Source organism: Lynx canadensis, chromosome A2 (genome assembly GCF_007474595.2).
Source record: "Lynx canadensis isolate LIC74 chromosome A2, mLynCan4.pri.v2, whole genome shotgun sequence".
NCBI lineage: Eukaryota > Metazoa > Chordata > Mammalia > Carnivora > Felidae > Lynx > Lynx canadensis.
The window spans coordinates 17,501,351-17,527,921 of NC_044304.2; the positions used below are offsets into that span (position 1 = coordinate 17,501,351).

Genomic DNA, 26,571 nt, shown 5'->3' on the forward strand with positions numbered 1-26,571 from the left:
GACAAGTGTCTGACACTGAAACTGTGGCCCAGACCCAAGCGAACAATCACAAAGAACTATCAGCGATGGGATCTCTGTTCTCAGCCATGGCATTTGAGTGAGGACTTAGAAATTCCTACGTTATCATGATAGATTTTCATTATCCACCTTGTTCTAGAACAGTGTTCTGTGAGGGCTGAGATGTGAGTGAACAACTCAGAGTACTTTCAACATTCAGCACCCCCAGACACGCAGGTACCTGGTTTCCTCCCCTCACCTACTGGTGTCCTGGAACCTGTAGTGGCCTAAGCCTGGAACAGAAGTGTGGGCCTGTTGTGACCAAGTCCACCCCAGACTGAACTCATTGGGCCTGCTCCCTGAGAGCCCATCGTTTGGCCTGACAGACCATGAGGGAGTCTGAGCCATTCTGAGCCACTATCTGAAGGACTAAAGCACCCATGCTTCCAAATGATGGTGCCCGACTGCTGACCTCTCTGACTGTGGTCCCGACACTGGGCAGAAATGGGGAGGCAGGGACATCAGAACAGAGAATAGCAGCTGTGACCACAGTGGGCATGGACAGACCAGTGTGGTTCCTGCTGTTATAGGGACAAGGACTCTGAGATGGTTTTATCTAGGACCATTGAGAGGGAGGGAAGGGACTCCTAAAGTCCTATCAGCCTCTGTCTCTTCAAACTCAGTGAAGACCCGAGTGGGGGTGGGGCCCCTAGTCAGAGGGGAAGGGAGGCTGGGAGGTCTATGGGCTTGGGGAGTCAGCAGAGAGCCAAGGGGGAGAGCCATGTCAAGATTCTAGAATATTTCTGTTTGGCAGGCTGGCCTCTGGCGGAGGACAAGGGTGGTCTCAGTCAAAGGGGCATCAACACACAGCCCCACAGACCCAGCAACACAAGACCCAACTGAGACAGTCTGGAAGCTCACCTCCAGGTACAAATCAGGAAACCCCACCCAAGGCAGCCATTACACAGGCAGACAGTTGCGCTGGGATCCCTACCCCAGACTCCTGGAGTGAGGGGACAACTCAGTATCCTGGAGAACCTTCAAACAGCCCCAGCCAACAGGGGTGTGGAGAGCCTGGAAGCAGGACTGCGGAAGAGGGCCCCCAGACCCACTCTCCCTGAAGCTGCCTGCACCGGTGCCCTCCTTTCCCACTGCCCTTCCAGACAACGAGACCCGGATGGTGGCATTAGATTAGAACACTTGAGCTGCAGACAACACAGAGCCCCTGAAGGGACTCAGACCCCTCCACCTCGGGTCGCAGGCTCCCCAGCCCAGACTGAATGGGGTTTTCACTTCCCTCCCAGATGCTTTCACCCCAGCAGGCCTGCCCAGGAGCCAAAAAGAGCCCGGCCAGCCTGACAGTCTGAAGTCTTGCATGGGGGTCCTGAGACCCCCCCCCACCCCCCATCCAGGGTACAGATTCCCCCCTTCCCCCTCCCCCCCCTCCCCGTGCCTATCAGGCACCTCCTACCAAGGGAGGGGCTGGGCCAAGCCCACATATCAGACGCCAAGCAGTGTGTTATCCTTTAATTAAGAGCTGGGTCAGTGGGGCCACCGGTCTCCCCCAGGTCCCTGCAGCAAGTGCCCCTCCCCACTCGCTGCCTCTGAGGCAGGGTGGCCCTGAGGCAGCCAGCCCTGACAAGGGGTCAGTTTGTAGTGGCCTAGGAAAGGCATTCATCTCTCGGACCTAGGAACGTGGCAGCAGCAAAAGGCTGGAGGCAGCTAAACTGAGGTCAGGGATGATGGAGGAGGAAAGGACAGGAAGTGGGGCTCTCCTCCTTCCCCTCGGAATCCCGGTGGGACAAAGACCAGTGTTCAGGAACAGTACAGTTTCTCCAGAGGCTGGAGGCCCTTCCAGCCACTCTCTGGAAGCCCTGAGTCCCTGACTCCCCACAGACCGACGTCACACAGAAAAGAGCCCACGGGGTCACTAGGCTCGGGGAGCAGGCTGGGCACCACCTCATCAGCCTCACAGCCCCAGACCTGCGAGGTAGGTCCAGCAGGGCCCAGGCCAGAGGCCCCAGGAGCCCGGGGGCCACCTTCCACTAACTCTGCTCGTCAGGTACTACAGGCATCTAAGAAGGCAGCTTCTCCCTCACGGTTCCAGGGCTGCCCAGGCAGGGCTGAGGCAATGGCAGGCCAGGGCTGGCCAGTTCCCTACAGGTCCGTGACCTTGTTCTCCACAGCGGCTGCGATCTGCTGGAGCCGGTAGCCCAGCTGCATCTTCTGAGCCGTGCCATCCTCCTCCAGGGCAGTGATGATCTGCAACAGACACCGGCCGGTCAGCAGGGCCTACCAGCCAACCGCATGCACCCACAGCCCTCAGCAGGCCTCCTCAGGTACTGCGGCACAACTGGGGGCCTCAGCGAGCCGTCTCACTTCCTCGGGGCCTTGCTGGCGTTTTACCTCCACCAGTAAAAATCGTTTTGAGTGGAGCCCAGCCACACCCACCATGCTAGCCTTTCCCCCCACAAAACCCCTAGAAGCCCTGTTCCAGTCCCCTGGCTCCCCCTGCCCCCACCAGGCAGCAAGCATTTCCTGTGTTCCCATTCCAGGTGCTGGCATGGAGCAGGGACCCCACAATGATGGGACACGTGTGATCCTGCCCTCACAAGGCTCATTGATGGCAGGACAGATTCTGACCCAACACCAACAACCACATAAGCACAAATGAGGGCTGCCACAGGGGAGCGGTGGAGCCCAGGAGGGGCTGGCCTGTGCCGTTTACACGAGGGTACATGAGGTACCACACACCCCCGCCTCCCCCATGCAGGAGCTCACACTGCCTGAGCAAGCCTGGGGTGCCTGGAATTCACGTTAAATGACTATCCCCCAGGCCGGCCACCAGGCAGGCTCCTCATCGCTGAACAGCAACAGCCACATCGTTGGTGCCACACAAACATCCAATAGGACGATTCTGGCAGACACTTAGCAGGCTGACTCATAGGTGCTGTGATCTTGGGGCCCAGTCCAAGTTCCCCAGACGGCCCCCTTGCTGGCTCTGCCGTCCCCTCACCCACTCCTGGCAGGACCTTCTTCTCTGGCCGTGCACAGCATGCTGCCACTGTGGGGACTCGGGTAGGGATGGGGACCAGGACAAGGTGGGGGCAGAGGCAGCAGCTGTGTCCTTCCCAGACCATCCCCCACACCGTCTCCAGACCCTGGCAGATCCCCGGCATCCCAGCTGCTGCCGAGGAGCCCCAGAGGAGAGGGCAAGGATGGGGAGAGCAGGGGAGGTACCAGGACCCTGCCCTGACCCTGCTCTGTGCCTGGGGAAGACCACTAGTCACAGCCCTTCCCTCCCTCCATCAGGGCCCAGGGTTCTGCCCACCTGGTCATAGTACTTGTTGATATACTTGTAGAGTTCATGCAGGGCCACTCGTGCCCCAAGGTCCCCAGAGTAGTTCTAAGGAGAAGAGGTAAGAGAGATGAGCATTGTCACCAACCACAGGACCCCTGGGAAATGGGGAGGAGGTGGTAGAAAGGAAAGGCCCTGCAGCAGGAAGCCCTGCCTACAGACCAGGGATCCCAGGTCTGCAGCGTGAGCAGGGCCCTGCTTCTCTCCCCTCAAGGCGGCAGCTGGGACCCCAGATGGTTGCAGAGCCCAGTGGGACAGCGGCCGCTTACGGGCTGTGACCCAGCTAGGTCTGCTCTGATCTCCATCACATCTTCCGGGAAGTTGCACGGGGCCCCTCCATGGGGCCATCTCTGAGCCCGCACCTCCTCATCAGGACAACAGGGCTAATAGCGCCCAACCTGTGGAGCTCCTATGGGGGTCAGGCGAGAGGACAATCAAAGCACCACCACCAAATCGTAGCTGCTATTGTTGCGTGTTCTGTGTCCTTGTGGTCCTCCGTCACTTAGTGTTCAGAAACACTAAGTTCCCTGGAGTTTATGTTTGGAGACTGTTTTAAAAGTAGGTGGGGGCACGTCTACACCGACGGAAGCAATGCTGTATGAAGACACGGGCAGACTGACCTGGGCTGTCCTGGGGCTGAATCCCAGCCACCTCACTGCTCTGGATACATCGTCCCCAGACCCAAACACGGGCTGCAGGCACCCAAGCAGCTGGCCGAGTCAGGTCAGGTGGCAGCTGCCGGGACAAGCGCCTGCTGCTCTGTAGTGAGATGTTGGGAGCCCTGGTCTTTTATAGTGGCCATTAGAACATTCTGCATTTATGGGGATGGTATGTGTCCTGCCCCCAACCAGCTCACAGGATCTCTGAGGCCCCAAGGGCTTCCTTGCAAAACAGCAGGATCCTCATGGCAGGAGGCCTGTGCCCAACCCAAGAAGCAGAGGGAGGGCCATACCCGAGACAGCTCAGCCAGGATGGAGTTCATCTCTTGGTCACTGGCGGGGACGGTCTGCCTGATGTCTGCGTAGTACCTGCCAGAGACCACGGCCAGCTGCTGGGTAAACAAACCATTCCTCCGCCCACAGGGCCCATCCCACGGCTACAGCCATAAACATCCATCAATCGGTCCACTCATCCCCCTTCCAGACCCTTTCCTCGCCCTCATACCTTTCCACCATCCGTTTGTAACGGGGAATATCTCGAGCATATAGAAGTTTGTTGATGGGGGAGTCCTAGGCGTCAGCAGGAGAGAAAGAGGAGAGTCCCCTTAGAGTGACCAACGGTCCCAATTTTCCCAGCACCGTTTCCGCTCTAAATATCCCAGGAACCCCTCAGTCCCAGGCAACTGGGATGGTTGGTGCCCCTGGCCCATTTCCCTCTGCAAGGACCTCCTCTGCCCACTCCCCTCCACCGATATCCAATGTCCACTCTGTCACCTCGAGCTTCTCCCCCAATTATTCCAAGGCCATTTCTCAGCTCCACATGCCTCCACCTGGATCCAGCAGGGAACCGGCATGCAGGGTGGGAGGGCACCGTGCCATATGGAGCCCTAATGCCGCTTTTCCATGTGCTGCTCATTCCCCACGTAATCATTTCAAAAATCAGGAAACTGTGGCACCTGGGGGCTCAGTCGGTAAAGTGTCTGACTTCGGCTCGGCCATGATCTCATGGCTCATGAATTTGAGCCCCACATCGGGCTCTGTGCTGACAGTGTGGAGCCTGCTTGGGATTCCCCCTCCCCTCTCTCTCTGCCCCTCCCCTGCTTGCACATGCACTCTCTCTCTCTCTCCAAAGAAATAAACTTAACAAATAAAATAAATAAAATATAAAAATCAGGAAACTGACCCAGAAAATATAGTAACTTGTCCCACACCACCTCACTGAGTGGCCGAGCTGGCACCTGAAGCAGGTCTCTCAGGTCAGAGCCCACATTGTAACACACCCAGACACATCTTCCACCACTGCAGTGGGTTCCAATCCCAGCTCTGAGCTCTGGACGGCACCTGCTGCCTCACCCTACGGTTGCCGGGAGGGTGAGGTAAGATGGCGCCACCCCTGTGCGGCAGCGATGCATCCCTGGGCCTGAGTCATGAGTCAGCACGCATGCCTTCTCACCAACGCTCTGCGGGGGGGACCCTAGGCATTCCTGGTTTGGACTCTTCCTGAGCTACCCAGCAAGCATTTGCAGTTTTGCTGGGAAGGGGAGGCAAGGTGAAGGTTGGGCAAAACCCCAGCCACCACACAGCCTCCACCCGAGGTAGCCCTCCCTGGTCCTCGCGGTGGGGTTCGTTGTAGGCACAGTGACGAGAACACACAGAATAGAAACTGCTCTCAAAAGACAGCACTACAGAGTAGAAGTTTGCATTCTGTTTCTTCACAGAAGTCTAGAGATCGATCCCTCAAGAGGTAACAGCTCCCTGCACAGGCCTGCAGAGCCCCAGGCCCTGATACTGGGTGCCTGAGTCACTGCAGCAGGGATCCCTTATCTGTCATGGGACTCCCTTGGCTCTCACTACTGTGACAACACCCCGCCACCACCACAGCCCTGGCCATTCCTCTCTGCTTCCCAGCGCCCCTCGCCAGCACCTCGCCCATGCCTGGCGCTCACTGCCTGGACTCTCCTGTCTACGCTGCACCGACAGGCAGATACCTCCTCTGCCCCTGCGTGTAGGGAACGAGGAAAAGGCAGGGTGACTTCTGATCCCTGGGCCTCCGGCTATGGTGAGCCCAGACTTGGAGGAGGTGAGGCCGAGGTGATGGTGGGGCCGCTAGGTTGGTTTCCAGGTAGACATGTGGATCCTACAATCACAGGACAGCTCCAGGCTGCCCGGTGGATTTGGTTCCTGAGGGGTCATCACTGCCACCTCCCAGGGAGCTCAGGGACAAAGCCCAGCCTGGGGCTGGAGTCAGAGGCCTCCCCTAGCCCTCCTCCCCGACATTCTCAGCCAAGCCTGGAATCGGCGCACACACAACACTGTCCATACCTGGCCCATACTACCCTGCCCCATTCGTGCCCTCCGTGTCCACCCTGACCCACTCACCCGGCCCAGCTTGTGGTCGGCCAGGGTGCAGGCATCCATGAACGTCTGAGCAATGACCAAGAGCACTGCATCCATGTTATCAGATGTCTGCACGTCGAACACAAACTGCGGGTTTTTTATTATATTGATCCAGAACCGTAGCGGCAGGCTGTGGGTAGGGCAGGCAGGGCCAGTGAGCGTGCTGGGGGGGTGGGAGAGAAGACCCCACACACACCTGGCCCGCCTTGCCCCACCCCCACCCCCACCTGTTGGTCTTCCAGATATGGACGGTGTCCTGGTCGGAGATGCCGTGCTGCTGGGCCTGCTCATCCAGCAGGTCGAAGAAGTACTTGATAGCAAGCGGCACGGGGCGGCTGGTGCTGAGAATCACCTGGAATAGGTCGTCCACAAACTTCTGCAGTGTGCCCTGGTGGGGAGGGGAAGCACAGAGGACGTATGGTCAGCAAGGGGACAGGGGACCTCGGCCCCAGCCCGGCCTCAGACACCTCACGGCACTATGCCCGTGCGAGCCCCACACCACACCCAAACCCCATAAGTAGCCGTCCCCTCCCCCACAGCCCAGACCTACGGCCTGTCCCATTCCTGACCCCAGCCTCCAATCCCTCCTGCCCCACCTTCATGGACAACAGGCGGGTCAGGTAGATCTCAGGGATGGCCTTGGCTCGCTCGCGCTCCCCGCCCCGAAGGCTGCCCCTCCGAGGCCTGGGAGGCTCCGGCTCCTCACTTGGCTTCACTAGGTGCCAGGGCCGGATGCCCCCCTCGTCCACATCCTCCAGCATTGGGGTCCCTGCGCCAAGACCCCACAGCTCATCATCCCTCATCAGGTACCACGTCCCCTGGGACCCCAGCGTCCTGCCAACTTCCAGGAGTGGAAGCACAGGTTGAGGGCTTCTCTAGGTGGAAGGGAGGTAGACACAAGCCTACCCTCAGGTCCAGAAGATCTGCCCCAGTACTGGGGACTGGGCAAAGCAGGGGCAGAGGACAGTGATTGGGTAGGGGCTGGAAGTGGGGGGCATACTCACTCTCTCCAGGGACATAATCCTGGTTTTCCCGGAGAACGTGCTTGGTGAGGCAGGGGACCAGGGCCACAGTTGCTCCATCTGGGACCTGCTAATCACAGATGGTGACCCCTCCACCAGCCCCACCCCGCCTACCCCGCCTCCCGCTCTTACCCCTCCCACCTTGTAATGCTGCAGGGTGTTCAGGCGCCTCCACAGGCCCTGGACCTCAGAAGTCACGTCCTCGTCAGAAAGAATGAGATGCCCAGCCACCCCAGACCGCCACTCTGCAAGAGCAAGTTGGGACTTGGTCCAGGGCTTCCAGAACACCCTTCCTGCGGTGGAGCCTACCTCCTCCTCCACAGGGACACAGGCCCCACCGTCAGGGGGCAGCCTTATCCAACCCCTCCAAAGACTAGGATCAGGGGCCCCTCACCATGTGAGAGGTCGTTCCAGCCTCTGCCCTGTGCCCACTGAGCGATATGGTCCAGGGCCAGCCCAGCCTGCACCCTGGCTCAGGTCCCCAGGCTACCCTTCCCCTCCACCCTCACCAACATCCAGGGTACGGGGGTCTGGCCGCTGGGCGAGAGGTACTCCTTTATAAAGCTGGTCCAACATCTTCTCTTTGGCCTGGGAGATGGTATCGCAGTCCAGGACCTTCACAGGCACACCCTGGGCCTCTCCTGCGCCGGGCCCCACAGCCAACAGTGCATTCAAGGTCTACCGAGGTATATGCGGGAGCAATCAGGGCTCATGCCACACATGGGATGAACAACACACAAGGTCAAGGACAACCCATGAGGAAGCCACTGGCTCTGACCTCTCGGCACCAACAACTCCCTAATTCTTATCTCTTTAGCCGTCCACCCGCCCAGGGACAGCGGCTTCCTCCACTCTGACCCCACCTCCAGCACAGTGCACTAGTAAATGTCTACGGGGTGAATGGCAGAAAAAAACAAGTGAACACAAGTCCCTCTTAACTCAGGTCCCCAGGTTCCTGGCTCAACTGGTCAGGCTGAGGCACCTGAGAGAAGCTTCATAAGAAGTAAGGATTCCTACCGGCCTGAGAGGGGGCAGGTTTGGTGGAGCCTGAATGAGATTTTCCCAAAGGTACCCCGCGTGGGCCACCAAGGAAGGTATCCCGCGTGGATCACCAGGAAAGGTGCCCTGCGTGGGCCACCAAAGAAGACACTCCACTAAGGGGATAGCAACCCGGAGGAAGAGATGGACAAGACTGACAGAGCTGGCTCCTGGCTTGGTGGGCACATCACATCACTGGCAGGACACTGAGATGATGGTCCTGCAAACGCTCAGGCCCTGGCCCAGTCCAAGGGCTTGTGGACTGCTCCCCAAACCCTTGCTGTGACCCTATCTCACTCTGACCCTATCTCAAGCCTGAGGTCCTATCCTCAAGAAGCTAATCTAAAGGCTTCTCTCCAGCAGCCAGCCATTCACAATGATCACACATGCTTACCCTCCTCATCCTCACCAGGGACAGACACCACTGAGCGTATGCACGTTCACATTCTCTTTCCCTCCCTCCCCCTATCCCTCCCTGACTCGGTCTCCCTATCCCTCTCCCTTCCTCCCTCCCTCACCAGGGGACGGTACTCCACGTCCTCTCTGAGAAGGCGGTTGTCATTCAGGGTGTATTTGGCTTTGCCAGTCACGCTATCCACTGGCCCCTTGTCCACTTGATGTTTAATTCCACGGAAGAGCATGTACAGCGGCTCCCCTACTGAGTCCTGGGGAAGTGACAGCCAGTGAGGGCCCCCAGGGCAGGTGACAGGCATGAAACAGAGCTGTATGGGACATGGCCCATGCTGGGGAAGGGGACAGACTGCAGAGGGCCTGAGGTGAATGAGACATGCTGGGCAGGAGTGTCTGGACTGAACGGGGCTGGAAGCTGTGTGGTTTAGAGTCCCGCCTCGCCCCGGAGGGGAGCCCAAGCCCTGTCCACGTCTGCCTCTCTCACCCTCACGAAGGTGTACAGGCAGATGGACATCCAGTTGGTGAGCAACTTCTCCACCACGGTCTCTGTCCTAGGATGACAGGAAAGGGGAGGGGCAGGGTCAGAGGTAGGGCCTCTGGGCTCCCTGTTCTGTGAACCCCTAAACCCCAGAGGGTCTGACGCAGCCCTTGGCTCCAGCCCTCATAACCACAAGGCCCCCATGGCTTCTGACAGCCACACAGACCTGCGCAGCATCAGCTTGGGGTTCTTGGCCACGTACTGGGCCACCAGGTCACTGAGCAGGGTTCGGAGGATGTCGGTGAAGTACTCGAGCTTCCCGTGCAGCGCCACCGTGAGCAGAGATGCCACGTAGGCGCGGTCCCGAGCTGAGAAGGTGCGCTGGCTCTCCAGGGTGTGGATGAACTGGCGCCAGGGAGGCGGGATAAGGAGGAAGGGGCCCATTCAGAAAAGGAGGGACAAAGAAGGGGCGGGGCTGGGGCAGGAGGGGTGGGGCCAGGAGGGGACAGATGTGGGGAGGCCTGGGGTGGGGCCGTGCGTGGCACCTTGGTGAGGAAGAGCTTGCTGTTGAGCAGGTTGGAGAGCTGCCCCAGCCCTTGCTCCACGGTGGGTCGCCTGCTCTCCGGTACACCCAGGTCCCGGTGCAAGGGCGACTCCTGGTGCCCAGGGAAGAAGACCCTCTCAGCATACACCTTATAGTCGAGGAAGGGGATGCCACTGCCCAGAAGGTCACTGGTGAGATCAGTCATCTCAGTCATGAGGTCTGTTGGGCAGAAGAGGCCAGGTTTGGGTGTGGATCCCACCCGACGGGAGCAGACTTTCACAGGGCCCTGAAACATGTTCCGGGCCTACTCTCTGCAGCCTCACCCGTGAACTCCTTCTTGCAGCGGTCCCGCACGCTGCTCTCCAGATTCTCCAGCTGGATCTGGACCTTCTTATAGTCCCTCAGGGCCTGCTTGCTCTTCCTCCTGCTCAGCACCAAGGTCAGGAAGGGGAAGGCCAGACAAGGCCAGAGTCCTTCCTGGTGCCTATGGCCCAGGCCTGTCTACCCCAGCCTCACCCTGGCTTAGGCCGGCACAGTCTGACCCAGCCATGCCCAGCCAAGCCAAGGCCTAGCCCAGAATAATTTGGCCTGTCGCATCCTGGGCAAGTCACACCCCATATCCAGTCTAGCCCAGGAGTTTAGCCCAGGGATCAACAAACTACAAGCAGGCCAAATCTGGCCCACAACCTATTTCTGTAAATAAAGATTTGTTGGCACACGGCCACAGTCATGTGTTTGCATATGGTCCATGGCAGCTTCTGCTCTGCAACAGTGGAGTTGAGCCCCTGCAACTGAGGCCACCCGGCCACAAAGCCTAAAATAGGTACTCTGGCCCTTTACAGGAAAATTTTGTTGACCCCTGGCCTAGTCTGCCCTTCCCATCCAGCCGCACCCCCCTACCTGCCCCAGCCCAGCCACATCCGGCTGCACCCACCTGTATATGAGGACAATGATGATGACGCCCAGAGCCAGAAGAGAGGTGCCCACCCCCAAGCCCACCTGGGCTGCCATGGGAAAAGCCACGGGGCTCTCGCCATCGTACTGCACGTGGCCCAGGGAGAAGCGCAGGTTCCCCATCTGCACCTATGTGGGGAGCCACCTGTGAGCAAGGTTTCGGCCCAGGCCTGATGCCCGGCCCAACCCAGTGCCCACTCACTGACCGTGAACTCAGGCAAAGCATCGGGTGCCTCCCGGAGGGCGTGGTGCTGGGGCAGAGGCTGCTCCAGGGGGGGCTCGCAGTACAGGTGGTGACGGGTCAGTGTCTTCACCACGCAGGGGCCGTCCCCTATCATGGCCACCACCTCCTCCTTGGACATTGCAAGGTCCAGATTCTCCCCCTGGAACACGAGGGGTCACTCAGATCCCATCCCCTCAAGTGTGGGAAGGATGGTCCTGACACCCACCCCCGGGAGCAGGGCTGATGCCGGGTCAGCACCTCTTCCCCTGTATCAGAGGAGATAGTCCATGGCTATCCTCTGAGCTGCCCCCCGACCCTTCTCTACCCTTCCCATCCTTCTTCCTCACATCTTCACTTTTCCAGAGCTCAAAATCTGGACAATATAAAGTTGCCCCCAAATCCTGCCCAGTCACCTAACAAAGCCAGAGCCACTACTGTGTCCGCTGGCCCACCAGGCGGACGATGCCGGGTTGTCTACCTGTGGCCTTTTAGAATGCCCACCTACCACACGTGTCAGAACCCATGCCAAGTGTTTGTTCACGTTGAGTCAGGCTGCCAAATGGGCATCAGCCCAGGCGCCTACTGTGTACCACGCCACCCAGCTACTGCGTGTGCCAGACCATTTACATATTGTCATTCAGACTCTTGCCGTAGAGTGTGTGGGGCCCCAGGCGCCAGCCAGATGCGTCAGGCGAGGCAGCCCATCACCAGCCCCTCAGCCCTCACATGTGAAGGGTGAGGAGCCAGGTCTGTCCGCTGGCCCTTGCTCTGCCTTCATGCCCCCTCTGCCACACACAGCCACAATGACCAGCAAAGTGAAGGGTCGTGAGCCCCCCCGCCCCTGTGTGTGAGCGGGAACAGTACCTCCACAGACAGCACACTCCCAGGCTTGTGCCGGAATGGTGCGGTGGGGTCCTCGGGGTTGAGGGGCTGCAGAGTGGGGTCGGCCTCATAGGAGAAGGGTGTGGGGTTCAGTGTCACGAAGTCAAAGACCAGGTTGTCAAGGATGAATTCCACCCGGACCCAGGGGTCCTCAGGCAGGCCTGGGAGGGCAGGCGTGTGGCATGTGATGAGCTGAGAAGAGTTCACGTGGCACGGCTCCTCAAACTGGGCCACAGAGAGGAAAGACAGGGGAGGAGAGTTGAGGGCCATCCTCAGGAAGGGGGCCCAGCAAAGACAGGGCAATAGCCTCTTTGGTATCCGCCACCCACGGCTGTGCACAGGGTGGAGTGTGGAGTGATGAGGGCCTTGGCTACTCTAGTGCAAGCAGGGGATGCCCATGGGTGTCCTACACGATGGCCACCACAGGAAGCTCCAGGGGAGCACGCTGTTTCTGGGATCACGCGGCGTCTCCGCCCAAGCCCCTGGCCGGGCTGCGGTGCTCTCGGGGCCACAGTCACTCGGATTCTTGGTGTCTGTACCACATCCAAATTCTGGCCACGGACCCATATCTTCCGTCCTCCACTGCAACACAGACCGTGAACCACCCATGGCTTATGAGAACTGGGGCCAGCCCGGCCCAAAGCCCCTCGGCCCTCTCCCCAGCAGCAGCACGGGAGTCACGGCCTCCACAGAAAGCCCCGCAACCTCCCCACATACTAGAGCTGCAAAGACCTCCCTGCCGCACGCCATGAGGCCATGCCCTCGGCCCAGCACCTGAGGAAGCTCTTGGTGGGGCTGGCAGAGGTGACGTTGGGGTCTGATGTGTACTCAAACTGGCTGTGTTGAAGCCCCCGCTCAGCGGCCCCAAACCACACAGCCACAGGGAGCGTGGCAGGCGTGGGGTGGGGGCTGGTCTCACACTGCAGCTGCTCCGCCTGCTGCTCCAGCAGCCTGGGGAAGGGAGGGATGAGTGGAAGGCAGGCCAGGAAGGGGACAGGGATGATTTCCAGGACATGGGACCCCCTCAGGCCCCAGCTCACTTCCCTTCAGAGCTGACTGCAAGCTCCACACGTGACCCTGGAGGCCACAGTCCCCCGACAGCCCCAGCTGAGGGAGGGTCTGGCCGCTTTCTGATGGAGCAGACCTGGCCCTCTCCCCCTTTCTGCTCTCCCAGCATCCCACCCCTCTGTCTTCTCCCTACAGCACACGGATTTTTTGCAGAATGAGGAAGCAGCCCTCACAGGTGGCAAGGCTGGTCTCCAACTACTACTCGGATGTCCTCCAGCCGCCCAGTCAGGAGCTTGGAGCCGTGCAGGGTAAGGCGGGTACCCCCCGCTCTGGGGCCTCGGGTTGGGAAGACAGAATGCACCTTCGGGTCCTGTGGGAAGGGGGATAAGGAAACATAGGCAGACATGAGGCCACAAACAGAGAAGCAGGGGGAGCCTGAGGAAGACAAGAAGGCCCCAGGTGAGAAGCCCCAGGAAGGCGAAACCAGACGGGCTGGCGGGGGAGCCACTTTACCTGGTAGGCAAAGTCGTGCTCTGAGACACCGTGTCCTCTTCCCGGCACCTCCACCGTCACAGCGCCAGCCACCTCCTCCCCGCTGGCCTCAGTGATACACACGAAGCTGTGGGCACAAGGCAGGCTGGGGTGCCGGGCCGCACCGAGGGCCCCTCAAACTGAGCTGGCTGCCCCACTAAATGAGGTGTTCTCCCTGCTCCCAAGATTGACAGAGATCCTCTTGCTTTGGGGGGAATTCCTGATGGCACACCAGGGGGCTTTGGCATCTGAGAGTTAATACGCATGGTTTCAATCATTCAAGTCCAACCCTAGGGCCCCCTGCCGAGAGGAATTCACCTCTCTGCGAGGCACAAATTTACAAGGAGCCCTCTGAGGCTGGCTATAGGGACGAGCACCAAACTGATGAGTGGCCTAACTAGCTGCCATCACCACGCACACCACACCACTTGCAAAGGGGTGGAAACTTGATTTCCTCGTGAAAAAAAAAATGTCCCTGGAAGCTTCTAATCAGGTCTGGGGATAGATGGAAAGGGAAAGTGAGCAATCTAAGAAAATGTTGGTTCTCAGCCAGAAAACAGAGAAGCTTGGGACAAATTAATGTCCCCATGGTGAAGCTGGCAGTGGCTCGACTCCGTGACATTGTAACAGTCACCGCCAACACTTTGGAAAACAGAACAAGTGATATGTAAAGTACCCAGGAGAGACCTCGGCCAGAGAATATTTTAATCTCTTTATAAATCACTTCATAAGTTACTCTAGTCTCATGGTTCTAGAATCATTAACAGTCTAGACAGTCACCAAAAGTTCTCGGTCATAACACACAGGGGGAATACCACACGCTCTAGCAAAGTCTGGTTTAAAATACAGATCACGGAGCCCCAGCACAGGCCTACAGAATCCAGATCTCTGAGGGTAGGCTTGAAGGACCCATTCTATGGTGGCTTTGGACAGGCTCTCCAGGTAACCCTGATATCAGCCGGGTCTGGGATTTGCTGATTGTGGATATCTCCTTGGAAATGTCCTGGGTGGGCACCGTTGGACCCTGCTACTGCCAGCCAGGCTACCATGACCCAGAACCTTTATCAGCTACAGTCCCTGGGAAGGCAACCGGGGTCCCAGGGACTAGGCAAGGAGTCTGGCACTCAGCAGGCAGGCCACAAGTCTGTGCCCGGAAAAGCCCTCCAGGGGCAGTGCTTGGGGAAGAAAGGACAGCTCGTGGAAACCCAGCCCCTGAGCACAACCATCTGGGATCTGAGAACCTTGCTGCCACAACTACAACCATGCTCACTCAGAACACCAAGTGAGAACATGTAGATGGGGCCACCTGTTGGTTCTAGGCAATGATTGGGCCCAGGCCCAGCAATGATCCCCAGCAGTCCAGGCCAGGAACATGCAAGTCCGTGCACAAAGCCGAGGTGGGTGCTCCAGGGCCTCAAATGGCAACCTTAGCTCTGAGACATTGTGACCAGAAACGAGCAAAGGGGGAGAGGAAAAGGCAGAGGAGTAGTAGATGGGCAGCCATGAGCAGGAAAGCCAACCGGGGAGCCCATGAAGGGTGCCGAACTCCTGTCAGTCCAGCCAACTCACCTACTGGAGACCTCGTACTCCTGAGCATCCACAGCACAGGGTACTCCAGCCACCCTGACTGTGTCCTGTACGTCCTGCACATGTTGGCCCAGGTTGGAGCCCCTGATGGTAACACGGGTGCCTCCGTCTACAGGCCCAGTCAGCGGCTCCACCTGTTCCAAGACACGGACTGCTCACCTCCACCACCAGTCAACCCTCGGCAGCCTGGAAAGGCAGTCCCAGACTCCCACCTTCGGGACCCCTGGGCCCACAGCACCCCACTCTCCCTCTAAAGGCAGCGGTGAAGAAGGGACATGCCAGCATTTCAACACACCGAGTAGATGAGGGGTGCGGGGCACTGCGTGGCCACAGCTTCAGTCTCGCCACAAGCCTCCTGGGCCACACAACGTGGATGCTCTCCCTTGCACCACACACAGCCATATTGGGGCATGGCAGTTTGGCAGCGGCTACAGTCCCCGTGTCCCACGGAGCAGTCATACAGCACCACTGGTTGGGGGGGGGGGGTAGGGTGGGAGGGGGGCAGAGACAAATGTGAGAGGCAGGCCTGGAGGAGCCCCGTGGCCCCAGAGGCCCCAGCTAGCTCACCATGCAGCCCATCAGCACTGTCCACACGCAGACGGCCAGCCCGACGCAGAAACAGCCCCACACGGAGCTCTGGCTGCAGAGCCTCATAGCTGAGCTGGAGAAATGGGAGTGGGGTCAGGGTCTGGGCCTAGGGGAGGCATCAGGCCTGGGGGGCGGTGGTGGTCAGAGAAAGGACCAAATGACTAGTTGTGGGAGCACGAGGTCAGAGGTCAGAACTGGGGGACAGGGACCCCGTGAGGCCACAGGGTCAGAGGTCAGAGCCGGGGTACTCAGACTCCCTCGAGGTCACAGGGTTATACGTGGGTCTGGGATGATGAATGCGGTGTGGCCAGCTGAGGTTGGTAGCCAGCCTATGGCCGGAACACCCTTGCCCACCCAGGCACTCGTGACCCACACCTGGTTCTGCCGGCACGTAACGTGGCATTGAGTCTCTGGAGGTGGCTCGCACTCGACCCGGGCCTCAACTACCACTTCACGGCCCTCCAGCTCCATCACACACTCATGGTCTCCTGGGCTGTCCTGGGGGCAGAGGACACAGCTGCTGAGGCAGCTTTAGGAGCTGGCCCCAGTGAGTCCCGCAGGGCCGCTAGCAGAGCCCCAGGGTCAGGGCCGAGATGTGGGACCAGGCGCTCTTCCTGCTCTCCAGGGCTCAGGTATAGTTGTCAACAGCCAAGGAGGCCGCCAATATGCCTGCAACCGGACACGCTCACCTGGAAGAGGCGCAGGTTCCTGCCCAGCAGCCGGACTTCTCGCTCCACGTGGACTGGCATCAGCGTGGAGCCCTGAACACTCTCGACACAAGGGCAGGAGCTTGCCCCCCAGTTCACCTCCTCCTGGAGACACCAAGAGCAAGGCAGTCTATGGAGCCCACCCCATCACCTCGGTCGTTTCCCTGCGCACAACTCAGGGCCCAGGCCGGCGTGGAGCTGCAGACCCCACCCTGCCCCTCGACCCCTCCTGAGTCTGCCCCGCATCCCCTCCCCTGGAGGCCTCCTTCCTGGGCTGGGCCTCACCAGCTCCCAGAGCCCGGGGGTGTCGTATTGGTAGTCCAGGCTGGACAGGAGGATGAGGGGGGCGGGAGGGCCCTCGTGCTCAGCCGAGTCTCCATCACCTGAGAGGAGGGTGGAAGTGGAGAAGGCGGGTGTGTCACCCCCCGTCCACTCGTCCGCCTCAGGCAGCTCTCCGCCTTCTCTCATGAGCCAGTCCAGAGCGGGCTTCGTGGAGCCAGCGGCCCCTGGGAAAGTGGTGGCGGGAGCAGTGCCGGGGGGCTGGTCCAAGAGTGCCACGGAGGGGTCGGCCTCGGGGCCGGGGTCTGCAGGGGCAGGGGGCAGTGCCGCTGCATCTGAGGGCGATGGGTGGGAGGCCAAGAGGTCCTCGGGTGTGGCCGTGGGTCCGAAGTCAGTGGGGGCGGGGACAGCGGTTCCACGTCTGTTGGGGGGGTCGGGAGGGGGAGGTTCCTCATGGAGAGGTGACTCTGTGGAGGTTGAGGCAGGTATGGGGCCAGGACCCTCCCCCGGCCCCCAGGGGCTGAGCAGGGAAGGGCGATCCCCAGGTGGGACATCCGAGGCTGTGGAGGGGGCACCAGGCTCCACGGGAAGGGTGTCAGGAGCAGGGGTGACTGGGGTCTGGGGGGCTTCAGGTGGGAAGGGGGTGGGTACATCTCTTGCGGGAGGGGCTGGGGAGAGAAGCGGGCTCTGAAGGGGGAAGCAGAGAAAGACAGGAGGGGCCACTCAGCAGGCAGGCGCGGGAGCAGGTGGCAGGCAGGCAAAGGGTGTGTTAAGAGGAAAGGAGACCAAGGAAAAGAGAAACAAAAACAGCCCGTTAATTCTCCAAAGGAGGGCGGGGAGGGCAGGCTCCAGGGGCATCTGTGTTGAGGCGGGACCTGAGGCCCAGACCTCCCCTGCCGCTCAGCTACAAAGGTCCTCTCCCCGAAACAGGCGGGACACCAGCAGCTGTTCTCCAGTGAGTCCGTCACACACAGCAGCTCGGGTGCTCACAACAGAGCCTCACATGGGCAGGCAGGCACACAGACCCCGGGCCATCAGAGAAACCCTCACAAAGGGAACCCCAAACCCCTGTGGGGCCCAGCTGGAGGTCCCGCTCACCTGCTGACTAACCACCATGGGCCCAGCGTCACATGAGGCCTTGTGCGTGCACAGCTGCTGCCAGACACACCAGTTACACCCCCAGCGGCTGCTCACGCAGGCCTGGCACCTGCACAGAGCACAGCCATGGGGCAGAGGTCGCCACGGGGCAGCCCGGGCGCTGGGGGTGTCGGGGAGGAACTCACTGTGCAGACGGGCGGAGCTCAGAGACTGCTGCACAGTCATAGATGGAGAGTGAAGCTTTGGCAATCACCACAGCGCCAAACCTGAGCTCCACGCTCACTGACACGTGGTCTGCAGGGTGGGAGAGAGGGCCCAGGCCGAGGAGTGGGGTTAGCACCCGGGATCTGGGGAACACAGCCCATAGGACACAAAATGGGCACTTTAGGGGACTGAGGACTAGCCAGGGGGCCCAGAGAAAAGTGCTATTTCAGGGATCCCCACTCGGAATCACACGTCACCCCAACCACACCCCCTGGAGCAAGATGGGAGGAGGGTGGGGCTCCCAGGCCCCAGGGCTGGCCCCTTCTCTCACCCACCGGCTCCTCTTGGCAGTGCTGGGGCCTCACTAGGGTCCGGGGAAGGGCACATCACACCAGAACTGGTCAGCAGGGCAGGAGTCTGGTGATCCCCAAACTGGCAGGAATACGTCTCCCCTGGCCACAGGGGTGGCAGGTCAGGCACTGACAGGAAAACCTGGACAGAGAGGCCAGGACATGCTGCTGGAGCCACCGGGCAGCAGACCAGGGCTTGTGTTTCCAGAGCACCCAATGTGAGGGGGCACAGTGGCCACCAGCCCTCAAGCCTTCACAAATGCCCTCTAGCCTGGATTAGAAGCAGACAGAGAAAGCAAGGCCCCAAGACAAGCAACTTGTATAGGGCCACGTGGTATTTAGAGCATCTGACTTTAAAATGCAAGGTCCTAACCCATCACCAGAGTCCTCCCCACGAGGCATGTGCCTGCCCTGCTCATTCACCTCCCTCCGCTCCTCTCGGCTGATGTTGGCAGGACTCATAGCTGCCACTTGCAGACAGCCCAGCTCAGGCTGGAAGCTCCACAGCCACCGCTCTGGGCCCTGTCCCCGTGAGCACTCGGAATGACGATTGCACCTGCAGGAGAATGACCAGGATGTACCTTCACAGAGCAGGGACACCTCCAATACTGGGGACCTGGGCGGGATCCTCAGGTGGGCCATGACACTAGGCTACGTCTGCCCTGGCAAGGCACTGATGCCCAGGATGGAGAATGGAGGTAGGGGATTGGGGCATCCAGGGGTCGTGGGCTGCAAGTCAAGGGCCAAGGACCAGGAATACTGGACAGGGCCATTATGCAGGACCAGGGAGGGCAGGAGATGGGGGTTGGGGTTGGGGAATGGGTCAGGAGTCGGTGGAGCACTGACCTGCCAAGGAGCACACACCACCCACAGTATGGGTCCTTGTGAGCGAGACAAGAGGCACAGTCCAGGTGCTGAGCACAAGAAGCCACAGGAACCTTGAGAAGCTGTGACAGCAATCCAAACACCAGTGACTCCTCCACATATGGGTCCCTGGCCCTGCCCAAGGCCCCTCCCAGCAGCCAGATCCCAGCTCTCGCCTGGCACTCACTGTGCTCTGGGTCATGACATACAGGTGCTCGAAGGCCCCATCAAAGGTGAGGTCTCTGCTCACCGCAGACCCCTGCTGGATGTTCTGTGTGGAGTATGGGTGGCCATCACTCCCTGGGCCCAAGTAGACCTGAGATCAGAGACCACAAGTTCTGGGACCCAAGTCCACGGCCATAGGCCCAAGGCCCTCTCTTCTTCCCACAATGAAGCAATCTACAAGCAGAATTTTCTGCTAGTACAAGTCATCCCACCCAGCCCTTGGGCAGGGGGTGGGGGAGATCACAGGTAAATACCATCCAGCTCTGGGAAGAGAAGCTTAAGTCATCTCTCCCAGCCTTAGGGCCAGGGGTGTGTCCCAGGGGTCACAGGCATAGCTCCTCCCAGGCTGGGTCACCAGCAACCTATTCCCTCTAGACCCTGGGGCAGGGCCCGGTACTTCCTGTGGACCCACCCTGTGTAGGTGCCCTTGACTGTCACCCAGGAAAGCAATGGTGTGTCCATCCTCCATGGTGACTGCCACAGCTGTTAGCTGAATCCCTGGCCACTCCAGAACGGGCGTGGCTTCCAGGGGGACACGGCTGGCCATGGGGCTGGGCGTGTGGTCTGAGCCACAGGGATAAGCATCCAGGGTATCCTACAGGCAGCAAGAAGCACCAGTAAGGCCCTCCCTGGACATCCCCATCCCCTGGTCCAGCCAGCTTTTGCTGAATGACTCTCTTCTCTGGACGGCCTTATTCCATCACCCCTCCCTTAAGGAGCCCCTGGAAAGCCTCATCCCCACCCCTAGTGTCTCTGCCAGCCCTCCCTGATGTTGCCCACAGCTGCATCCTTAGTGGGGCCTCAGCTGCTTATCTCCAGCAGCCCCTTACCCAGCTCTTGATCCCCACCTATCTGGGGCTCCACCTTGGCCTTCCCCCAGGGTACGCACTCAGCCTTCCCCTGGACCACTTGCCCAAAGCCTCTCAAAGCTTGCGTCTTCATGTCCAGGTCCACTCCCCTGGGTCCCTGCCACCTCTCCCTCACTCGGTCCCCCTAGCTGTGGTTTCTCCCCCGTGTTATCTATCCAGAGACTAGAGCCAAACAAGCCTCAACCTCACCTGCCTCTCTTGCTCAATAACGTAAAACAACAGGGCCCATCTTCCCACATTCTAGGTCCCTGCCCCATACCCTAGGACCCCAAACACCTTCAGTCCACCTACACGAATACCACCTCTGCAGCAAGCAGTCCAAGCCCCACTCTGAATGGCCCTCTGTCCCCTGAGTGCCACGATTTTCGTAAGGCATCTCCATCACCCAGACACAAAGGAAGCACATAACGTCCATTGACCTGATCAGCCCCCACACCACCAGCTTCCCTTTGGACTCCTCGGGCAGCTGCCTGGCCGTGAATGCCAGACAGGGACGAGCTGGGACTCACCACAGGCAACTGTGCACAGTCAGAATTGACGTCATACTCGATGTAGGCCACCTCCACCCCATCCGTGGCGCGGCCCTCCCTAGTGTAGCAGGCATCTCGCGTGCGGTTAGCAAGGCGGTCCACCTCGTCCAGGGGGAAGGCGCAGAGGGCAGAGGCTCCAGATGCTCCAGCAGCTGCTGACGGAGGCCGGCCCACAGTGGGGGGAGCGGCCGAGGAGAAGGCAGCAAAGAGTACCTCCCCCTGGGTCACCTCCAGGGATGTGGCCACAGCTGCAGCCTGGATCAGCCCATAGCGGCTACCCTGGCAGGCCAGAGGCAACTCCACATAGGAATAGTAGTGCTGGTCCCGGAGGCACACTCGGGACACATAGGCACGAAAGGCTCTAGACTGAGCCTGCAGGTCCCGCCGCAGGAACAGGAAGTAGGCACTGGCCCCACGTGCAAAGGCGCTCACAAAGTGGTGGCTATACTCGGAGAGGCGGCCCACGGCCAACTTGGCCGTCTCCTCATAGGAGAAGGCAGTTTGAGGGTCCAGTGGCCACAAGGTCCGGGTTGTGATGGGAGGGATGCCACCCCCCACGCCCCTGCTGGTGTATCCCCGCCCCACAAATAGGAGAGGCTCCCCAGTCAAGCCCTGGGCCACCAGTCCCACCGTGCTGACTGCAGGGTCATTAGCGGCCACATACTGGGTGTCCCCAGGCCGCTCAGGCCGCAGCAGTAGTCGTTCAAGTTGGCCCAGGTGCCGCAGTTCACAGACCCCCTGGTGCACACTCCCGCACACCACTAGGGCCCCTGGGCTCACCAGGAGCAGCTGGTTCAGGTTGTTGGTAGGCTGGGCCTGAGGGCACTCATCAGGCATCACAGGTGGCAGGCAGTCCCTGCTATCTAGCACAGGGCCAGTGGGCACCGTAGCCTCCAGCTGCAGCTCAGGGCTCAGCTGGAACAGGAAGTTGGTGGCCCCCAGGTAGAGGGTACCTGAGGTGGGATCCCGTGCCAGATGCTGCAGATGCGTGCCATTGGGAGTGAAAGCAGCTGGTGGAGGGGGCTGGAGCGTGAGGACCCACCCAGCCCAGAGCGCCTGGAGAAGAGCTGGGCCAAGGGCAGGCATGGTCACCTGGCAAGGAGAGAGATGGAGTGCTGAGGGGCTACTGTGGGAGGTAAGCCCGTGACATTGCCAAGATGCCCCTCCTAACCGGGGGAGTGACCAGAGGAGGCCTAGGCTTAGACAGCACTGTGGTCCAGGATGACCCCAGGATTGCACACTAGCAAGGGGTCAGGAGATCTTTCCTGGAAACTTCAACACTGTCCATTTCCTGCAAGCACTATTCTCTCAGGAGACCTCCATCCTACCCCACCCCCGCTTCTCCCTGCACTGCCCTGTGTCACCACAGGGTCCGAGGGTAAGGGGCTAGAGGGGTAGAGATGTGAGAAACATCCCATCCCCAGGGACCAGGGCCTGGAGAGGCAGGAGAGCAGGTGATGGGAAGGAGGGGCCCAGAACCCCGAGGAGGGAGAGGACCCCTCTGCACAGATGTCAGCTGCCTGCAGGGGGGAAAGAGGGAGGGCAAGGTCCCATGGGCCATCTGCACATTAGAGCAGAGCAAGAATTGGATGAAGGGCTGTTCAGGCCAGGAATCCAGAAGGAATCCACAAAACCAATGAAGAGATGAGGGAGACTGAGGCTGCCAGGACTGGGACCTAAATGACTGGATGCCACCTTGGAGAACCCTAAGAAGCAGGAGTCACACTTCTCCCAGGTGCCTAGGTGTGAGGTCAGGCTCACCTGGCAGGGCCGGCTGGATCAGGAGACAACAGCATGACCTGTGTGGGAGTCACCTAGCCAGGGAGATAGCAGAGCATGAAGCTGGGGGCTGGGCTGCAGGCATGTGGGAGCCCGGGCTCCCCTTCTCGCTGCCCAGCCTGCCAATGGAACTGGGCCCAGCCTGGCCTTCGGCCACCAAACACATTCCACAGGGGACGCCTCCTCAGAGCCCACACAGGGAGGGGGAGGGCAGCGGAACCAGGCACCCTCAGGGCCTGGGAAAGGGCAACTAGGAAGGAGCCCCATGGCAGGCGGGGCCCAGCCAGGCCCCCAGCATGGCCCTGTCCTCTGCAGCCCCTTCTCCCTTCGTAGCTACTGTCTCTTTCTCACCCTCTGCCCAAACTCTGTCCTCTTAGGGCACCCCGCTATACACCCTCCACACAGGCCAGGAGCTGTCTAGCCCAAACTGCCACTGGCACAGACACGGACACAGGCTTGCACACACCAAAAAGCAGACATGCCACCGGCCCTGCAGGTGCACACCCATACACAAGCACACGGGCACTTGCACACGTGCAGATACATGCAGATATGGCATGTCCATGTCGCACAGACACACATAGGAACACAACCCACGTACCACACACTTAAACACTCGCACAAAGACACAGCCTCCTTACACACAGGAACACACACGTACAAATAGGCATTCCGCGCAAGGGCATGTCACACCCCCCAGCAAAGACATATATACCACCACCCACATTCAGATACCCACGCATACAGATTCGTGCACACTTCCCTGCTTGAGCCCTAAGTCCTACAGGGCTGTGGAAGCCAGGGCATCTCTTGCTATTATTTCTCCTCCTGCAGGTCAGAGCAGAGCCAGGGCCCAGGGTTGGAGGAGGGTTGTCCCAGAGGAAGTCACCATGTCTATCCCCAGGACCTCCTCAGACCCTGGGTGCCTGTTCTCCTCACAGATCCCTCCTTGTGGGCCCCAGCTAAGGCCTGCTGAAGCAGAAAACCATGGTAACACCATCTTCCCCAGCCCCGGGTGGTCCCCAGCCAGGAGCACCAGTTTGGGGAAGTGCTGCTCCCAGGCCAGGCCGGGAGATATTTCCCCTACTCGCCTCTGCCCAGGCCACGTTGCCCAGCCCCTCCCACCACCCAGAGGCCAGTCTGCCTGAGGGAGAGCTTCCCTCAGCTAGGGTCGGCTCCTCCCCGCCAAGGCCCCACCAAGGTGCTGCTGAGACTGTCCCGGAGTGAGTGGACTAGGCATAAGTTTCGGAGGAGGGTCCGGCCGCCTGGTGGGAGCAGGGGAGCCATGGCCACAGCCCAGCTGGGCACTGCTCCCGAAATAGCTTGGGGGTTTCCATTTTTAGTGTGAGGAGAACAGGGCAGCTCTATGGGAGCAGGAACAAGGCCGCCTCTGTTTGCTACCCGAGGGGGTGGGGGAAAGGGGATAGCAGGGAGAGTCGTGAACTCAGGACTATGGCAAGGCCAGGCTTCCCAGGAGCCCCCCACCTTGTTTCCAAGGGGTCGGGGAAGAAAGTTTCTTCCTCTGGGAAGACAGGGTCTGTCTGAGGATGGGCGGAGGCTACCTCTTGCACTCCCTCCAGTAGCCTCCTGCCCAGGGATGTGCCTGGGGCAAAGGGTCCATAGTTAGACCAAGAGTCACTCTGTCATTGGCTTACAAACATTTGCTCAGAGCCTACTGCATGCCAAAGCTTTCCAACCCTCAAGGGGCAGCAACCAAGACACTCCCCAAATGTAAAGTCACAACTGGGTCAAGTGGCCCACAGGAGGATGGGAGGGATCAGAAGAGCTCCTGGCCAGGCCACATAGGAGGCTGAAGGCTGACCCACTCTGGGAAAAGTGATGGACTCTTTCAATCACCGAAGCAGGACCCTCACCCTTCCCCACACACCACAGGTGGGGGAGGAGGGAAAGAGGGGTGGTGACATCTCGAGGCACTCGAATTCACCTAACCCCTGCCACTGGCCAGAGCAGCCCCCAGCCCCTAAAGGCCACCCCTCCTACCTCACAGGATCTTCAAGCAGAATCAGACACATCTCTCCCCTGTCTTTGGGGCAGCCCAAGGCCTGAAGAATAAAGGTCAAACCCCTCCAGTCCACGCCCTCTTCCATCCAATCTATGCCAGGGCTCCCCCACACATGCTGTTAGCTCCTGCTGGCCTAACTGTGGGCTGTTTCACACTCCTCCCTGCTTGGAATGCCCACTCCCTTTCTATCTAGTTAACTCTGACTCCCAACCATCTCCCAGGAGAGCTTTCCATGTCCCCCCAGGCTCCTGAGGAGTCCACCCTGTGTGGAGGATGGAATGGGCATATCCCAGCTACCACTCTAGTGTGTACTGCGGCTCTGGCTTGGGCTGAGCCTCAGATTTCCCATTTGCAGAATGGGAAGCAAGACTGCTCTGACCATTAAACATGAAATGTGTGTGCCTGGCATTAGTGGCACCAACCAAAGACACTTTTCTCTCTGTTCCACTCTCCCAACTCTAGACTTAAAGCTCCTTGCAGGCAGGAGCCCCAGCAACTAAGACAGATATTAGCACAAAGCAGGTGTTCCTCACATGTTGAAAGAACCCCCATTTCACAGCCAAGGAAATCCACTCAGAAGGGGAGATACGGGACCCACACCCTGTTCCAGCCACTTGGCCTCTCAAAGGACAAGGTGTCAGGCCCACTTTATTAATAACCAAGCCAGAGCAGACTGAAAAGGCTGGTTTGGAGCCAGGCCTCATGTCCTCAACTTACAGGATCACGAGATCTCAGGCCCCATTCGAACTCACAGGCAAAGCCTAACTCTGCTTGTACCCAGGTCCCAGGCCTGCCTTGAGGTCTCTTCTGGGCTCATCTTTCTCTAGACCTCTTCAGCAGAGCCCTCAGCTGCCTAACTTCTATCTGCAAAGAGAAAGCAGCTCTGGGGCCCTCCTGGGGCTGTCCTCACCAACCAAAGGGGCTAACAAACTCTGCCCTTCCACACCTGAAGGGGTGATACCCCAGCCCTCATTTAAGGGGATCAATGGGAAACTGGACTTTCCCTCCCCTTCTCCTGCTTAGCTCCCAGGGTCCACCCGGGAGAAGAGATTCACCGGCAGCACTGTAATGCACATTGCTCGCCCTGTTGTCTGTGTTTCGAGGTGGGGTGGAGGGGCCCACCATTTACGCAACACCCGCGCGGACTCAGGAGCGCTCATCAATCACCCACTGCCTGGGTCGTGTAGGGAGGTGGGGGGTCTCCCTCTGGGGATGCCTGGCACAAGGCTCACAGTCCGCCTTTGTCAGTTGCGCTGAGCGCAGCCTGGAAGGGCTGTTACTACAGAGGGCAAGCCTAGACCTCCCCATCGGCTCTTCTTCGACCTTCCTCCCTCCTCCCTCGGCCGCGGGGCAAGGACCCCACCAGTGGTCCTGGGAGGGCGGGGAAGAGGCCGGCCGTCCCGGCTGTGGCAGCGGCGGCGGCGAGGAGGGGGCGCGGAGGAGCAGCTCCACCTCCTCTGTCTCCCAATCGCGTTACAGGCGGAGCCGCCAGAGTTTCCCTCAGTGCGGAGAAGTGTGGTCCCAACTCTCAGGACCGAAGCTGCCCACCACTCACCCGGGCTGCCCCTGCCTGGCGGCATCGGGCCCCGGGCCCCTCCCCCCCCGGGGCCTCACCGCCACCCCCCGGCCCCCGCCCCGGGCCCCGGACTCACCACCCGGCCGGGCCCCGCGGGAGGAGCGCGCCGAGGCGGGCGCCGGCCGCTGCGGGCTCGGGATCTGCGCGCGGCGGCCTCGCTGCCCCCCGCCCCCCGGAGGTGGCTCCGGCGGCGCCGCAGCTGTTACCCGGAGACCGAGGGGCGGAAAAGCGCGCCCGCTGCCCGCCCCTCCCGCCGCGGCGCTGCCACCGCCGGGAACAAAGGAGACAAAGCCGCGTCGGCCGGGCCGGGCTTCGCTCCTTCCCCCCGCGCCCGCCGGGCCGCCCTCCCCCCGCCCGCCGCCCAGGCCAGGCCGGAAGCAGCCGGGAGAG

At 60.1% G+C, this 26,571-nt stretch overlaps 1 protein-coding gene across 1 annotated transcript; it reads right to left on the reverse strand.

The window, feature by feature from the left end:
- Positions 1–1,508: 1,508 nt before the first annotated feature.
- On the reverse strand, positions 1,509–26,174 carry PLXNB1 (plexin B1). Its single transcript, XM_030306656.1, has 37 exons — positions 22,565–26,174; positions 20,783–21,895; positions 19,817–19,999; positions 19,367–19,495; positions 19,162–19,262; positions 18,739–18,871; positions 18,301–18,457; positions 17,947–18,055; positions 17,762–17,870; positions 16,670–17,350; positions 16,367–16,489; positions 16,053–16,175; positions 15,657–15,750; positions 15,385–15,557; positions 15,072–15,223; positions 13,485–13,590; positions 13,205–13,341; positions 12,738–12,914; positions 12,374–12,545; positions 11,946–12,188; positions 11,065–11,241; positions 10,839–10,987; positions 10,228–10,328; positions 9,906–10,123; positions 9,587–9,765; positions 9,367–9,433; positions 8,990–9,136; positions 7,943–8,111; positions 7,575–7,678; positions 7,416–7,500; positions 7,008–7,180; positions 6,639–6,799; positions 6,394–6,541; positions 4,520–4,584; positions 4,308–4,383; positions 3,329–3,403; positions 1,509–2,259 (listed from the first exon to the last, which is right to left on the reverse strand). Exons 2-37 carry the CDS (start codon positions 21,887–21,889, stop codon positions 2,155–2,157), a joined length of 6,408 nt encoding a protein of 2,135 aa, XP_030162516.1. The 5' UTR covers positions 21,890–21,895; positions 22,565–26,174; the 3' UTR covers positions 1,509–2,154.
- Positions 26,175–26,571: the final 397 nt, after the last annotated feature.

Excerpts from the sequence above, each read along its gene's own strand:
- PLXNB1 (XM_030306656.1), bottom strand. The coding sequence starts at position 21,889 with ATGCCTGCCCTTGGCCCAGCTCTTCTCCAGGCGCTCTGGGCTGGGTGG. Across the intron at positions 12,915-13,204 it reads GGAGACCAGCCTTGCCACCT|GCTGCTGGAGCAGCAGGCGG; the intron begins GTGAGGGCTGCT and ends TCCCTTCCCCAG. Across the intron at positions 9,434-9,586 it reads CCCAAGCTGATGCTGCGCAG|GACAGAGACCGTGGTGGAGA; the intron begins GTCTGTGTGGCT and ends CTGTCATCCTAG.